Below are 17,454 nucleotides of genomic sequence, written 5' to 3'. Positions count from 1 at the left end.
TTTCTCTGACTGAGTGAAAATACCTGCAAGACAGGAGGCTCATCAGAATTGGCATTGGAAAAGACATGTATAAGCAAAGTTAAGTCAGGTGGACTTCAAAAGTCATGATCAACTTTTTAAACAGAGAGAAACAAAAACTTGCAAGAAAATGTCAAATTCATTCCACTAACAGTATTTGTTTGTTTTTCTTGTTTTAGACAAATATGGTGTCTCTGGAAGGCCTTACCAAAGTAGTTGATCCTTCTCAGCTAACCCCAGAATTCGATGGCTGTTTGGAGTACAACCATGAGGAGTGGATAGAAATCAGAGTTGCCTTTGAGGACTACATTAGCAATGCAACCCATATGCTGTCCAGACTGGAGGAACTGCAAGATATATTGTCGAAAAAGGAAATGCCTCAGGACCTGGAAGGTGCTCGCAATATGATAGAGGAGCATTCGCAATTAAAAAAGAAAGTCATTAAGGCTCCTATTGAGGACCTTGATGTGGAAGGACAAAAGCTGCTCCAGCGAATACAGAGCAGCGATAGCTTCCCCAAAAAGAACTCTGGGTCAGGGAATGCAGACTTACAGAACCTTTTACCCAAAGTATCCACCATGCTGGACAGGCTGCACTCGACGCGGCAGCATCTGCATCAGATGTGGCATGTGCGGAAATTGAAATTGGACCAATGTTTTCAGCTCAGGCTGTTCGAGCAGGATGCTGAAAAGGTAAGGGATTGGGGAGGGGAAGATTGGGGAAGGGCACGAACAACGACTGACTGACTTGAGAAGAGTACCAAGGATAATTACGAAGAGTAATTTCTGTCTTCTAAAGACAAAACTCTAAGTTAGTCACTACGCTTTTAATGAGAAGTAAGGGATTTTTTTATTGATACTGAATCTTAGTCTTCTGGAGTAGAGTGGATGGAGTAGTAATTCCAAGCTGTAAAGAACACAGGTAACTTTCATGGAAGAAAAATTTAAGTGGTAGCAACTTTAAAGCTTTTTCTTTAAAAGCTTTAAAGCTTTGCTCCAGACAGAAGCTTTTTCAAGCATCAAATGAAGATGGATGATGTATGCTTTATAAATACAGCTGATTAAGGATTGCATCAGTCTCCTTTTGAGTGACCCTTGGGATTTGAGTGGCAGGTAGCTGACAAAGTTTGAAGAGGTTGACGTGGCAAACTGCTTCATTGATGCGAGATTTAAGGTCCCAGGCTAAAAACTGATGTATCTTTTTTGACAATCATATGTCATTAACGGGGGACTGACTGATTTCAGAGTGTTTCGGGTTAACCAGTCCCTTTGAAGGATAAAGCTCTTGATTGACATGAAATCTGAAGAACCACCATAGCAGGCAGTGCACTGTTAGCTGAGCTCAAATAAGATCTATTTTCATATAGAATGGTTTTGCAATCGCTAACTTGCTACCATGGAACAAATAGCTTTAAGGAAGGATGGGGAGTTTTTTCTCTGGGAGAAGAAGTAACTAGACTATCCAGTCCAGTGGTAAGTATGGTCTTTGTCAGATTTCTTAAAGTATTCAACATAAGAATGTCTGAACTGGGTGAGACCAAAGGTCTACGTTAAACTAGTATCTTGCTCTCCAGTAGTGGTCACAAGCAGATGTCTGGGAAAACAGAGCAAGCAGATAAAATACTTCTCCTTCCTCTGTCTTCTTCCCCTGTACTTTCCTGTCCCCTGGTCATTTCTGCTCAGGAACTTTCAGAGCAGGACTCTTAATGTTTTCTGCCGTGTTTAAAAAAGAAACTTCAGGGCCATTTAAAGCGAATGTTTACTGAGTGTAGCTGAAAATAGTAGGGGCATGTAAGGAGTTGAAAAAAATCCAGTCACGTGAATTTAGAGTCATAAAGTTATTTAGGAAATAATAAGCCAATGATCTAATACTGCTCTTTCAGGCCCAAAATGATTTTAGTAACTGTTCAGCCACTTAATTACAGCATTAACAAAATACATTTTGATGATGCTCAAGTGGTATTGAAAAGTACATTCTTCATTTACTCATCTAAAAGTTGCATACGTAACTTGGGCTTTAAGAAACCCCTTGTCAAATATGTGAGCCCATGGAACTGATCTCTGCCCTGCCATGTGATTGTATAGGCTCATACCTGTGTTTCCTATGTTCCTGATTCCAAGAATCTGTAATAGATTCAATAGATCCATCTTTCAAAAATAGCAGCAAGTACGAGGCACCTCAAAAGGAGGTTGACAGCAGCCAGTGTTCTTGGAACTTGATTCCCCCATCAAACACTAGAAAAAGATTTGAAAGATGGTTTATGCGGTATCCCAACTGCTTTTTGGTTAAGGCCGTTGTCTTAATCTACATCTTCAATGTATTCTAGACAAGAAACCAAAAATTTTAGGAGTGTGTAATCATCTGTCTCAGTTGTCTAAACCCTTAAAACTTTTTGTTTGTTTGCGGTTCTTACCATACTGTTGTCCACTTACAATTTGTTTTTTCATGCACCTGGGTAGAATATTGGACCTGGTAACATTGCTCTGTTAGCCTGCGTACTTTAAAGCATCTTTAAATGAGTGCTTACTACTCATTGTAGCCATTTCTTTCAGAAGTATCTTTTTAAGCTAACCCAGAGTGTAGGTGGGTCTTTTGAGCTGAAATATAGCAAAGAGTTCAAGACCACGTTGTGTGTGTAGAACTGTAAAACTCGGTCTTTTGTTGTGCTGCTTGGTCTTTGAAAACTTTGTTTTCCAGTGCCACTGTTAACATACCTATTGTACCTTCAGTAATGGCCATTGGTAGATAAAACCTTTCCCAAACTTTGTTTGAATATTATTTTTTTGTTTTGTTGTGTTTTTACACATCTTTGAAGTTTATTCATATTTTTTTCTGGAAGAAAGTAATGTGTAATACTGCTTAAGTATTATTATTTTTAATTTGCTTAGCAGTAGAAAAGTTATTTTCAAATCTGCCATAAAGTTGTGAGCTAAAAATATCAAACTTACTGAAATACTTTATTTCCATGAGTTGACATTCTCATTTTAAATTACTAAATTGCTGACATCACAAAATGCCAACACTAAGGAATGTATAAGCTTTGTAACATAGGGCTGTGCTCCAAGTTTGTTTGTTTACTATGTCTTTGTAGTAATGATGTTGACTTCACTGTAGCTTGAGATAAACATCTGAGGAAAAGGTTCAACAGCTGAGGATACTGGTCCGAACAGTCAGATTTCAGTATTGATTTCTTTAAAATGTAGAGTAACTTACAGGGGAAAGACAATCAGCGTTAATTTTAACTGGCAGCTCTTTCTGTCGTCTTTGTCATGGATATCTAATGTTACTTGCATGTGATTTCTTCCGTAACACATCAGTGATTTTTTTTTTTCTTTAACATTTCCTTTCAGATGTTTGACTGGATCACACACAACAAAGGTCTGTTTCTAAACAGCTACACGGAGATCGGAACCAGTCATCCCCACGCTATGGAACTTCAGACACAGCACAATCACTTTGCCATGAACTGTATGGTAAGAATGGGCCTTGCTTCACAACACTGACATTTGCTCTTAGTTAAGGTAGAATTCATAAATCACACGCACAAATCATTCCTTCTATTACAACTAGTACAACTTGTATTTGAGCAGTAAAGTTGTATAACAAAAGAAGAAAATAAAAGGTGGCCAAGGACAGAGGTACTGTGATTGAGCAACTGAATTATTCGGACAGCTGGCAATATTCAGTTGAACTTTGGAACTTCTAAAATACATGCATCCAAACTTTTAGAACCTGGGATATGTGTTTGAGTACAGTCTTGCATCTTTTAGGAAATTTCAGGAATCATATATAATATGCTATAAAAAAGCAAACAAACAACAACAAAAAAAAACCAAACAGGATCTTCAGAATAGATTGCATCTCAGGTACAAAAAGTTTTGAGAAGTGCTAATCAGTAGCTGAACCCAGTGTAATAATTTTCCTTTTTTTTTTTTTTTTTTTTTTTTTATTTATTTATTTTTATTTTTAAGAGCACACACGTCTCTTTTCTGGTGCAGTGGCATGGAGCTAAAGCAAATATTTTACTTGTCAAATATTATCTTGATAAGGCATCATGTGCAATTAAGAATTCAGTTTCTAACCTGCAGTGAGTGAAAGCTGCTTATTATCAGTTTCATGAATGCCCTGTTCAGACATGGGGACTAAATTCTCAAGCATATTTTGGTTCTTTTTCACTAGGAGGGTTGGAGGTGTATAAGTAACTTCAGGAGCCTGGGCCTAAATCCAGTCCCTGTCTGTCAGCTCAATGGAAGAAGAACACTACAACTCTTGTTAGAAATTAACATCCTTGGCAGTCCAAGGATGGGAATTGAATTAAAGTATGGTTGAAACAATCAACTCTTGCAAGAGGGTGTTTTTGTAGGACAGTACTACTAACTGTGGAAAGAAAGCATGTCAAAGTAAACTACCCGTGGTTATTTGTCTTGCTAAAATCATTAAAGAGATAGTGAGGCAGCTCTTGTGTCTAGTTTTGACCAAGTTAAGGCAGTAGGAGACAGCAGTAGAGAAGTAAGTTTTCTTCTGCAACTCAGCTATCTTTGTGAAAGTTTTTTTTAACAAATAAATAAAAGCAGTGGTTTATTTTTTGCCAAGAATAAAGCGAACATTGTGGAACATTGTATTGAAGTTATACATGTATAACATCATGCATGGAAGTAACTTTGACCTTTAGGTTTGGAAGGTACAGGTCCGCTCTTGGGGCATAGCAATTTGCTGCTTCATGGAGTAACTAATTACTGCTGTTCATTGCTCTGCACATAAAACGCAACAGAAGGGCACTCAGAGGAGGACAGTAGGTGTCATTGACATGAGATGACTTTTGAAACTTGGTGATATTGGATATCCTTCCAGGCTGTTCTTGGGCTCATACTGTACAGGTTAAATTATTCTTGTTCTGTTAGCCTCTCCTGATGTTAGTTACTGTGACTTCTTCTTCAAATTAGGTGGCTTGTTTTCTTCTCCTTCATTGTCTTTAAAAACAAACAAGCAAAAAAAGTCCATACTGTTTAGATGCTAGCAACACTAGGAAGCACTCGGGTGATGTAACATAATCCCCCCTGTTCTTAATCTTTTGATTTTAATCTCTGTTTTGTTTGTAATAGTCATGTGTGTCAATTACACAGGGCTTTTTCTCATCTTGCACAATGATTTCTTGAAGCATGTAAGGAGCAGTTTAAATCTGGAGCAAGCATAGTCCCCATGAAGTGTTTTTTTCCCATAGAATGAGAAAACAATTAGCCCTTAGTTTTGATTTCAAGAGCATTCAGGTTTTCTGTTTTATTTGGTTAACTAACCAAAATTGAACACATATAGTATGGGGGGAAATTATGCTGAATATGACTTGAAAAAATGACATGAGCTGATTGAAATTTGACAGTTTTTAAGTGGGAAAATACCACTCCATCCTAACTCCTGCGAAGCATGTTCAGTTTCTCCCTGACCTCTCCTCAGATGCGTTCTGTGCTCACCAAGCTACTGTTTTGTTTGCTGCTGCAGTCAGCACAACTCTTCAGTAATCAGAGCTCATTTACGATCTCTTAGTGAGTGCTCTAACACTAGAGATGGAATTTCACTTCTAACACATCTACAGCAATGTAAATTTATCCAATTGGATGGCATGGAGGAAGGAGGAGTGGCAACTAAGTATTATTATATGCTGGAGATTTTGAAGGCTTTTCATTGTGGCCCTAATTGGCCCCTGATAGATCTTGCTTTCCAGGCAGTTTCTGTAGGCTCGCTTTAGGCAGGGAAGGGCCGTTCAAAGGATAAATGCTGCCCAAGCAGCTAAATACCTCTTGCACTTGCTCACAGCTTAACCCTGATAATTGATGTTGCAGCTGCTTTTCTTAACACATTGTGATTGCTGCAGGGCACATGCTCCCTTTGCAGCAGGTGCTACCCTCCATCAATGGCTGGCTCTCCCATCTCCCCTTCCTTCCCAAGTAGCAGCTTGGCTTTCCAAGAGGTGCAGGAGGGCAGCTTCTGCAGCTGCTTCTGCCGAGCTCGGGTGAGAAAGTATCAGCCTTTGGGTGAGATGCCAAAACTTTAATCTGGTCTTCCAGTCTGAAATGAGCCACCTGGTTGTAAACCATTGTGAAAACTACTTAGTTCCTGTTATCAAAAAGAGTTGGCTACATCAAGGGTAAAGAAGGTTTGCTGAATTTTTCTTTTTTCCTTTCAATGGCTTTCCGCCATTCTTAGAACCCAGTTTTCAGTATTACAGCACAAAGTAGCTGGAAGTTTAAACCAAATGTGAAAACAAACAGGTGAAGAATATATTGGGGGAGGAAGTTTAGCTGCACTTTTAGCAGTTTCGTTCTCAAGTGATACATCTAGGCATCTTGCATATTCAGTTTGTGATAGACACATGTGCAGAGGAGTACATTCACAAAAGTCTGAAGCTTAACACGCAGGCTGGTTCTTGTGGCAATGAAACTGTCCTGGGGAAAAGCTGGATAGGTGCAGTGATGCATGTCAAAAATGGAAATATGTTTTGTTACCGTTACTCAACACACACATTGGTATGGCTGGAAAGGATGCTGTCTGAAATACAGTTCACATGTTCAGCTGTAGGTAGGTATGTGATGTCCCGTTACTGAAATCAAGAAGCTGTGCACTGATAAGGGGCAAGATCGTTTCTTTAAAGGGCAAGTAGTTCCCATCTTCCCTAACCGTGTGGAAAAACAGTATCTTAGTGATTCTCTCCTCTAAAGACGAATATGTTCAGGTTGGAAATTAAGTGAAATTTCGTCTTAGAAGGAGTAGTCTGGCATTGGAAAGGGTTGCCCAGGGAGATGGTGGAGGGTGGTGGTCTCACAGGTGTGGGTGGTCCCCAGGGGTGTTCAAGGAAAGGTTGGACCTGGTGCTTAGGGATATGGTTTAGTGGGTGACATTGGTGGTAGGGCAGTGGTTGATGATCTTGGAGGTCTTTTTCAACTTTAATGATTCTATATTTTTTTCGCTATCATTTAAAAGACCTGCTTTCAGCAACAACAAATTGCTGTTGACAAGTCCTGAGATTTATGTGAGCTAAGCAATGCTCAGTTCTAACTTCAAGTTCCTCTTCAGATGAATAAACCGATGCTTCACTTCTCAAAACAAATTTTTACTACCTTTTAGGGTAGAAACTTGCAAATAAGACATTATAGGAGTTGTAAATACAAAAAAAAAAAATCCATCTAGGTTTTAAAATGCAGAATTTATGCTGTGATTGTACTATTAGTCATCATGGAAGAACAGGAGGGACTGATACTGTGTCCACTCTTATTCTTGCTATTTTCTGCAAGTTTTCTGTGACACAAGGGAAGCTAAAGCAGTCATATGAGATATGGGTGAGGAGGAGGATGATGTTATCTGTTTGTATATCTTCTTCTATTTTTGTTGCTGGATCAAAGGGCCTTGCTTTCATTAAAGGTTAACTGTGCCCCTCACTGCATAGGTGAGGGCCAAAATGATTGGAAAGCAATGCAACCAAAAATAAGCTTTCCTTGGAGAAGGTTGACTGTCTACTGTCAAAGGTAGACTACTATGACTACTTCTTGTCTCAGCGTGCTGATAGGACCATCAGTGGAACCAGTGTTTAGTAGCCATAATCCAGAAAGTCTTGTTACTGTGTCAGTCATGAGCATATTGGTAAATCAATTAATCCTGTTCCCAGAACAGGCTGTTGGCATACACTAGACCACTTTATCAAGGTGGCAATCAAGTAATCAGTTTCACTCAAAAAGAAAGTGCCAGAGATGAGCACTGGTGAGAGAATGGGGAGCTTGAAATAAAAGTATGAACATAACACTTGGCTCTCGCTGGGATTACAGAGTTAAAAGTTTCAAGGATGACAAACTTGCCTTGGCTTGCTCGAGTCCAGCCACAGGGACTGGTAAAAATGAAAACATTAAGAAGGTCAGGTGGGGTAAAATCAACTTAGCTGACAGTTCGTGTGACTCTTTCTACTGCTTTGTACTACTGATATTTTTCACTCTTGATTCCTTTTATTTAAAATACATTTTGTAACCACACAAAGTTGTCATTTAAGATAGACTTAATCACCATGTGAATTCTAAACTCCCCTGAGTCCTCTTCAGCACAAAAGACCAAAACCGTAGGTTGTGAATTGTGCAATTTTTGTTATGTGGTGGTTTTACCCCGCTGGGCAGCTGAGCTCCACTACAGCCGCTCTCTCCCTCCCTCTCCTCAAAGGGAAAGGGGGAGAAAATACGATGGAAAGGGCTCAAGGGTTGAGATAAGGACAGGGAGATCGCTCAACAATTAGCATCACGGCCAAACAGACTGACAGGCAGATCAATATAATGTCTTACCTATTACTAGCAGGCTAGAGCAGTGAGAAACTAAAACCACCTTCCCCCCCATCCACCCTCTTCTATGTCCTCCCCCTGAATTGTGCAAGGGAACAATGAATGGGGGCTGCGGTCAGTCCCTAACATTTTCTCTGCCGCTCCTTCACAGTCACTCTCTCCTCCTGCGGGGGCTCCTCTCCACAGGCTGCAGCTCCGGCCCGGGGCCTGCTCCTGCGGGGGCTCTCCATGGGCCGCAGCCTCCTCCAGGCCACATCCAGCTGCTCCACCGGGGGCTCCTCCACCCACGGGGGGGCTGCAGCGTGGAGATCTGCTCCATGGGGGACCCATGGGCTGCAGGGGGACAGCCTGCTCCACCGGGGGCCTCTCCCTGCACAGCCCGCAGGGGAACTGCTGCTGCCTGCCTGCAGCACCTCCTGCCCTCCTGCTGCACTCACCTGGGGGGGCTGCAGGGCTGCTTCTCACTTCTCACTCTCCCAGCCTTTGTGGCACAGCAGTTTTTTCCCCTTTCTTAAGTCTGCTCTCCAGAGGCCCACCCAACATTGCTCACTGGCTCAGCTCTGTTGAGCAGCAGGTCCCTCTGTAGCCAGCTGGAGCTGGCTCTGATCTGACATGGAGCAGCTGCTGGGCTCTGCTCACAGAGGTCACCCCTGCAACCCCTCACTACCAAAACCTTGCCACATAAACCCAATTTTAAAATTTGTTTTAAAACAAATTTAAACCCTAGTTTAATTTTTCTTTTATTTTTTTTCTTTTTTCAACTAATAGCTTGCTCAGGCAGGGCTTTCAGTAAAAATACTTAGAGGTTTAACAAGAAGTCTCTCAGCTCTCCAACCAATCTAAAATCCTTAACAGAAAGGGTATGTTCACCTTCAGGTATGTTCATGTCAGTGGATCATGAACTGAAGAAATACTGTTGCTTAAAGCGCTACTGCAAAGGAGCAACCTTGTTTCACTTTTAAAAATTATTGGAGGTGCTGAACTTAAGATTTCTGAAAAATTGCCTTGTTTCAGTCAGTCCTCCTAGAGAGCCAGGTCTGGTTTAGATCACTGTACTTACTGATGTGATGGGGAGCATCCCGATGAAGAATGACGCAGCTGTAAGGACAGGATGAAGGCATGGGTGTTTACTGTGAGAAAGGGAAAATAAGTGAAAAGCAAAGGAGAAACAATGGTGATGGTGGTGGACTATAGTCTTAGTTTCCCTGGGTCTACCATGAAAAATACAGGAAAGCGAGATGAAAAATTTGAAAAAAGTTAGAGCGGAATGAAATTATATTTAACTTGTTACAATACTGATAGCAACATTTAAATGGTTATCTGAGAATATTTTGAGGACCCACATAGCTGAAGAACGGGTTAACTATTTCCTCCGTTGTAGTCTGTGTGTTGCTGGTTTTATTTTTGTTCAAGGCAAGAGACACAGTGACTTGTGCTTGTTCTGCAGCTCCCTTTACTGTTGCTTCAAGAGAGATAACAAAAGAGGAGGCTTACAAAACATTTAAATCATTAAAGCAGGTGCTACTTCATACATTAATGCTATACCTTGCCTTAGTCGCCACTTCTGTGGTGAAGTGGCAGATGAATTGGAAATTCCATTGCTAGAACAGTGCTAAGATATTTTCATTGCAGATGATTAGTTTATAACTCACTGCAGTACATTACAGAGGTGCCAGTTATGATGCTTATGGCCCATGTCACTGGGGTGGTTCTTTTTAACACTGGATGCTTAATATTCTTTGTGTCAGAAAACTCCTGTTAGGAATCTTAGCACTAAACAAACATTTTATAAATGGGTCTAGGAAAATCAGGAAATAAAATAAAGCCTTCCGGGCATCTGCCAGCTATGTTTTGTATGCAGTACAACCGAAGTTCAGTCAAGCTGGCAGGCTGTCACCTATATTTTTCCATGTACTCGCTTTTCAGGCATGCAGCAAAGAATGACAGTGCACTACAGCTTGTGTTAGGCTACTAATCATGTTGCCTTGTAGCGAATAACTCTCTGCTGAGGAGCTTTCCAGATATTATAAGGTGTCTTTTCAGCTCTTGGCTAGAGGGTATTGTGAGAGAAAATAATTGTACTACATACATTAATGTACTTACTGTGCACACTGTAATGCTGTAACTTGAGATGTTCCCTTTTTAGTTTTCCTACATTGTTCGTGTGTAATACAATGAAGGAATTGAAGTACTGCTTTAGCATTTTGCTTTTTAGATGGCTGGTGAGTATTTAGAAGCTGCAGTTGTGTTGTGTAGATTCACATAATATAAATGAGATGGCTAAAAGAAAGTCTGTAACAGTTACTACCTGATAGCTGTTGTTTCTTTAGCTGAAATGAGGATGTGAATCCATGCAATGAGTAACAACAAGTCAGTTCCTGGAACCAAAGGAATGAGTGGAAGATAGCTTGGAATGGTGCTGCTGAAACTGTGCACAAAATATATGTTTGTTATATAATAATGACAATAAACCTGCCTGTCCCTTTAGAAAATGGAATAATATTTGTAAACCTTCAAGGATTAGTTGGACGTTCCAATTGTTCCAATTGCTCTCTGGAGTTCTTTTTCCTCATTAACTAAGTCTTGATCTCCTGGTCACTGCATTCTAAAATACTGGAATTTAAATGTTTAGTAGATGTAGGTATGTCAGTTAGTACGAGATATGATAGCAGAAAAAGTTGTTGAGATTGCTACAGGATTTTTTTGAGGAAAGGAACGTGGTATGCATAGTTTGGAAAGTGTTCAACTGTCAGTATATTAATTCATATTCGTACTACTGCAGGGGGTATTCCACATTTGTGAAGCCAGATTGCCACGGGAAGCTGGATGCATTTTAACCACAGCTTGGTTTTGATGTACTTAGCGGCCTATTTTTGTGCCCTGTCCTTCATCAGTGTGCTCCTGTCAACCAACGTTCCAGAATTACCAAAATTCTTTTATTATGATACATAGGTATTTAAAGTAGCAGTCTAATACAGCCTTTATGCTCTTCTCTTTTGACACATGTTTTTTCATGCCATTGTCCCATGTACTTGTTTTCTGGATTCATTTAGCAGTCTAGCATTTATGCTATTACACTTTAATACATGTAGGTGCAAGTGCTCTCAAGTCATCCACAATTTGTTGGAAACAACAGTTCTGTTCTCCTATGGTTGTTCAGGTGTGCTTAAGAGGAAAGCAGAGGCGTGAGAGATAACAATGAAAAGGTAGCATTGTGCAGGGAAGAAAGACAACATAACACTCCTGCGTTCAATTTAAGCGGACCAACTGAGGTGCAAGCTGTCAGGAAACTTTATGTCCACCCTTGCATATGTACATATATACACATACAACTATCAGAGACCTGTGCCAGCTACCTCTCAGACAAGTCAGCAGAGCAAAGCCTGGGGGAACTGCGACACTCACTCCTTTGTCAGGCCCCGGGCAGCAGCTCAGTGCCAGCAAGTAGTGCTTCCACCTCGGGCACAGCGTCTACGTGGCGTTGGGTGTCCCCAGTCCAGTGCTCCCCTGACCTCTTGTACTGGTAGGAGAATAGGCAGATTTCAGCACAAGCTGCCCAGCAAATCTATCCACAGTAATTTAACAACACAGATTTCAAGAAATTTGGGGTTTTGTTCCTCTGTCATTGTTGATTTGTGGCCTTTACTGAGAGCTGTCGCAGTTGGTTCTTGCCTGCATTGTTCTGTCTCCCTTGGCTCATGATGCTGTGTTACCCAACCCTTGACCAGGGCAGGCTGCGGTGCTGCTGCTGACAAGTAGCTCACTGCTCCGTGCCTTTTCTTGCCTACTGGAATTTCAGAAAGCACTGCACAGACAGGAGGGAAAACATTGCCTTAAAGAACATAAAGAGAATGATTATTTTTTCCTGCCCAACTATTGTTTCTGACCATGTTTGGCAGTTTGAGCTCGTGTAAATTTTTAGAATATAGGCAAGAGTGAGTTGCTAATGGAGGCAGCCAGCTGCAATTCGCACTGCAGTTCACGGAAAGGACCAGCAACTGTGCTCAGCACAGCACCCATGTCCTCAGCAGCGGTGATGTGCCACAGGGGCCTCCATCCTGGGGGAGCTCCAAAAGGAAGATGCAGCTCTGAGGCTGCAGGGAGTGCCTGTGGCCTCTTGCCAGGGCTGGGGCAGCCAGAGGTGGTTTCCTTGCCCACAGGAGGTGTGCAGTTATTAAGGAGCTGTGCTGCCAAGTGAAGGAGCTGCAGGAGGAGGTCAGCAGACTTGCAGAGCATCAGAGATGATAAGAGATTGACCAGATCTTTTCCATGACTCTGCAGCTTGAAGAGCCCAAGCTGCTAATTGCACTGAAGGGAGGCTCAGGCGGAGTCTGTGCCTGTCTTTTTGGGAAAAGGGAGTTGCCGTGATGTTTCAGGTTGGATGGTGATGGCTTCTGGCACAGGGAGGAAGGTTCCTGCTCCGCCTCAAGACTTGCAGCTGTAGAATCGGTTCCCTGACCTCATAGCTGACGAGGAGCCAGGAGCTGTGTCAAATGAAACATCTGTGCTGGCTGAGGTTGAGCCACACAGGAGCACCGAAGGAAGTGGTGAGTGAGAGCAAAGGGAGTTCCCTTCTGCAGGGGACAGAGGACCCCATCTGCAAGCCTGACTGTCTATGGAAGTGTGCTTCCTGTTGTGGACTTGGACTTGGGATGTTGCCGAAAGACTGCCAAAGCTTGTGCAGCCCTCAGACTATGGCCCCCTGCTGCTCTTCCACGTGAGCACCAGTGATACTGCCAGGGCGACCTGGAAAGTATCAAATGTGGCTCTAGGGTCAGCGGTCAAGGGCTTGGGGGCCCAGATGTTGCTCTCCTCTGTCCTGGTGGTGAGAAAGTAGGACTTGAGAAGGAGCAGGTCAACAGCTGCAGGTCAACAGTTGGTTACACAGCTGGTGTTGGCAGCAGGGTTTGGCTTCTACAACCATGGGACCCTTTCGAGGCTGCTACCTGACTACGTGGAGCAGAAGTATATTTGGCAGCATGCTGACCAACCCGTGATGAAGCAAGTCCAGCAAAGGGCCACAGAGATGATTATGGGATTGACGCATTTATTGGACAAGGAAAAGCTGAGAGAGCTGGGATTGGTTTCCAGGGATAAGAGAACACTCAGAAGGTTTTTTAAATACCTGATGGGAGGGAGTAAAGAACACAGAACCAGACTTTTCCGCACGGTAGCAAATAATAGAACAAGAGGTAATGAGTACAAGCTGAAATACAATGAATTCCCTTTAAACATAAGTCAAAAACTTTTTTTTTTTCCTGCGAGAATGATTAAACACTAGAGCAGGTTGCCCAGAGAGATTGTGTTGTCTCCACCTGTGGAGATTTTCAAAAGCCCACTGGACATGGCTCTGAGCAACCTGCTCTGATTGACCCTGCTTTGAGCAGGTGTTTGGACTAGATGATCTCCAGAGGAGATGGCCAGCTTCAGCAATGCTGTGATTCTAAGAACTTTATTCCAGGTATATAAGAGTCAGCCCTGTTAAAAGAAGTGTCAACCCAGCACTGTGTACGTGTGGCTCTGAAGGACCTACCTAGAAACTGTTTGGTAGTGAAGCTATTTTTGTTTCTGACTTTGAAGAAATCGGAAACACTCGTTTGCTTCCTTTGAAAAACACTGTTTGTTCATACAGAATCAAGAACGGCTTTTAGACACTTCAGGTCAAAATGCATACGTGAGTTGGAAGGAAAGAAAATTACAGTGACTAAGAGCCATTGTTTAACAGTACTTGTAAGCTAGGGAATCTTACTGGTCAGTGACCTTATTTGTCTAGTTCTCAGTGTTAAGATCTGAGGCAGTACAGTGGTAGGAACATCATATCTTAAAATGTTGAACTCTTTAGAACTCAGAGTTCTGTGTTTTGTTACTCTAGAAGTCGAAGTACTTCCAGAATTGATGTGTTTTTAGAATGTTGTTCCCCATGTACGTACCATTGAGAGATCAAATGCATGCTGATGATACTTTGAATTTCCTGTATTGCATGTGTCTAAGTGTCTTGTTGACTTGAACATCTACGGTCAGCTTTTCTTCTTTGTAGTAATAATGGGTCTTCACATAACATAACTTTAAGCTAATCCTTGAGACTCCCTAGTCTTTTCAAGTTGTCCTTCTCTCTTACCAGTGATATCAATCAGCTGCTACAGTATACACCTAGATTCCAAAATCAGGCATGTGCAAATTCGTCAAGTAAAACCAGTCTACTAAGCATTGCTGTATTAAAGGATAATTTTATAGAAGTATACTTACATATTTAAGTGGTCTGCAAACTAATTTTTCCCTTCATCTTCTCCACAGAATGTGTACGTAAACATAAACCGCATCATGTCAGTGGCAAATCGCCTGGTTGAGTCTGGTCATTACGCTTCACAGCAAATAAAACAGATCGCTAGTCAGCTGGAGCAAGAATGGAAAGCGTTTGCTGCAGCCTTGGATGAACGTAGCACACTACTGGATATGTCCTCCATCTTCCATCAGAAAGCTGAACAGGTTAGTGCATGTGGAAGGAGCCAACAAAAGTTTTCGTGCTGGAATGGTGAATTCTGTTGTACTTCTGTCCAAATCACAAGTAAGTAGAGTGTTTAAAAAGGTTGGTTAGAAAGCCAGAGCATTCATTTCTGACAGTTTCAGCTGATGTTCCAGTGGAAACTTGTTCTCTGTAGGACGGCCTGCTACCCTTATATTCTCCCCAAAATGCCTCGCCAACAACGTGAGATAAATCTTAGACAAACTAGATACATGAGTCAAAATTAAGTAGACATAAAAGCTTAACTATATGAAGCTTTTGAGTTGAAGGAAGGGAAGAAAAACATTTAATATAATCAGCATCAGTATAATGCCTTTTCTATCTCCAGAAATCATTGCTTGTTCTATTTACTTCACCACTCCACCCCAATGAGAGAGAAGTGTTCACAAATCAGTTCTAGAGTTGTTAGTATTTAGCTCCTAATAATTGCTTGTAGAAAACCAAGCTGAACTGGCCTGAAAGTTGAGAAGTTAATTAAGTCTTCTGAATCTGAAATTATGGTGGGAGATGTTTACTTAGTATCCCGTAAGAGATTCCTCCTAAATTAAACAAAAAATTTAGCTGTAGGCCCATACCAATTATTTTAATTAAGTCATTAACCATGTGTAACTGCAAGAGAGGAGGTATATATAGGGGAATAGGAATAAATATCCTCAAGTTAATCTTCTTGATGGTGAAAGCATGTTTTTCCCCTCAAGGGAATTCAGTTCTGAAGGAGTTGCTATGCGTGTGCTGTTGAGTCACCCATTGATATTATAGACTGTCTACTGTGTATGTCTCTGGTGAATTTGGAGGGCAGAGGTTCTCGAATGCTTATGGCTGACTGAAGCTCTGGTATGCTGTACAGCTGCCATAGATACTTTTCTTTCCATTTGCAATGCTAGATTGGATCTAAGAAAAGGTCTCGTGTCTGATATAACTTTAATTTAGAATAATTGAATGGACCAGTTGGGAGTTGATGACGACTGCAGAAATCGAGAGAAGCAGCACACCTTATTATTTTAAGAAGTGTTTTTTTTCCATTTTCTACTATACAGAAATTCAACTTCATAAATGCCCAGAGATTAGAAATGTGAACATACTAAGATGCAAATACACAGTGCCTCTCATTGTTAGTGATGACATTGGTTTAACCTTAGAGAGCTTAAGGTAAAGTATATAAACTAACGCCACTATAATAAATATTTTTAGCAGGTTTTAAAGAGAAGCTGCACAGAAAGAAGAGGAAGAAATTGTTTTCTGCTGTAAAAGTCACAAACCAGCTTGAAGGATGTGTTAGACACATCATGATAGTTGATCAGCATTGATGCTCTTCTAATTGCTGAGGTTATTTAGGTTAATTTTTAAGCATTGTTGGTCTTACATGTGTGAGAAGGATGGTAAAACATGAACAGATATATCCTCAGACTGAAGTGTCGTCCTGTTTTGTAAAAAAATTGAGTTTAATCAGAAGTCAGGAGAGTACATTTTTTGTGTGCAAAGAATTTTGTGGACAACTGTGGTAGTAGTTGGTGTTCCCTTCTTCAGTACTACATAAATCTAAAGAAGGGGAAAGAGAAGAATGAGAGAAAATACTGCAGTATGTTCAGGGATTCATTTACTTCCTCTCCTTAATTGTACCTTTTGCAGTTTTCACTTGATTAACTCTGATGGATTGTCATAGTTGCTTTGTAAGATACCTGGCCTTGATGCATTAGCTGTTGACAGTGGAGAGTGAGTTTGGAGTGAGAGGAATGACCCCTTTAGAGACTGGTGATGCTTGACCTGCATAGAAATTATTAATAAATAAGTAGCGAAAGAAATAATGCACCCTTCTTGAATGCATGTGTTCCCTTACAAGCTACATGTAAGTGTCATTGCCTCAGACACAGAGAAGACTGCACCCAACTGTGAGTTCATGCTGACTGGTACAAAAGATGCAGCTCCATGGTCCTACGTGGAGCTTCTTTTAATGTTCAGTGCTTAATGTTAGAGATTTGTTAAAACTGTCCCTTGATTAAATGAGAATTAAGCAAGTATCTAAGAAATAAACACTTCACCACCCTTTCTTCCTGTAGTCAAACACTAGTGGAATACCAGAGGTGGTCTGCGGATTACTTTTCCTCAAAAGACGACATGTGACCCAGGAATTAAGATATATGTAATGAGAGAAATGCCTTGGCTTCTTAAAGCTTTTGAGACTAGAGAACTTCACACAAAGAGAAGACAAATTTAGTTTACAAGCTGTCACACGTGTTTGGCTAAGCTAAGTGTAACAGCTATGAAAAATCCTAGAAACAAACAGATTCTTTTTTCCTCTTTCCTTTCCTAGTGTAACAAGGGTATAAAATCCATGCCCCCTAGCTGTCAAAAATAAGTTGACAGAACTTTTGAAGTGCATACAGCTGTGATGACAGTTTCTGTTCTGTCAGGGCAGCTTAAGCTTCAGAGATAACTTGAGTTATCCGCAGAAGAGATTCTGTCGCAGTATCCTCAATTTCCCCTGCAAGGTTTGACTTGAGCGGCTATGCTGACATAGCTGTGTGCTCAAAGTACAGTGTTAGTCCTAAGAGACCCCCGCTTAAGTTGTAAATCCCTTACGTGCTTGCTACTGTAGTAGCT

General features: G+C 41.2%; 1 protein-coding gene across 3 annotated transcripts in view; it reads left to right on the top strand.

The window, feature by feature from the left end:
• The window catches only part of TRIO (trio Rho guanine nucleotide exchange factor), a 243,511-nt gene that overhangs the window by 76,258 nt on the left and 149,799 nt on the right, over positions 1-17,454 (top strand). For all 3 annotated transcript variants that reach the window (XM_084511132.1, XM_084511133.1, XM_084511134.1), the window contains 3 exons: positions 198-710; positions 3,369-3,491; positions 14,625-14,816. In XM_084511132.1, coding sequence (XP_084367258.1) covers positions 198-710; positions 3,369-3,491; positions 14,625-14,816 — 828 coding nt within the window. The remainder of the gene's footprint in view (positions 1-197; positions 711-3,368; positions 3,492-14,624; positions 14,817-17,454) is intronic.

The sequence above is a fragment of the Aythya ferina genome (genome assembly GCF_964211825.1).
Source record: "Aythya ferina genome assembly, chromosome: 2".
Lineage (NCBI taxonomy): Eukaryota > Metazoa > Chordata > Aves > Anseriformes > Anatidae > Aythya > Aythya ferina.
This window is presented reverse-complemented; position numbering and strand designations above follow the sequence as displayed.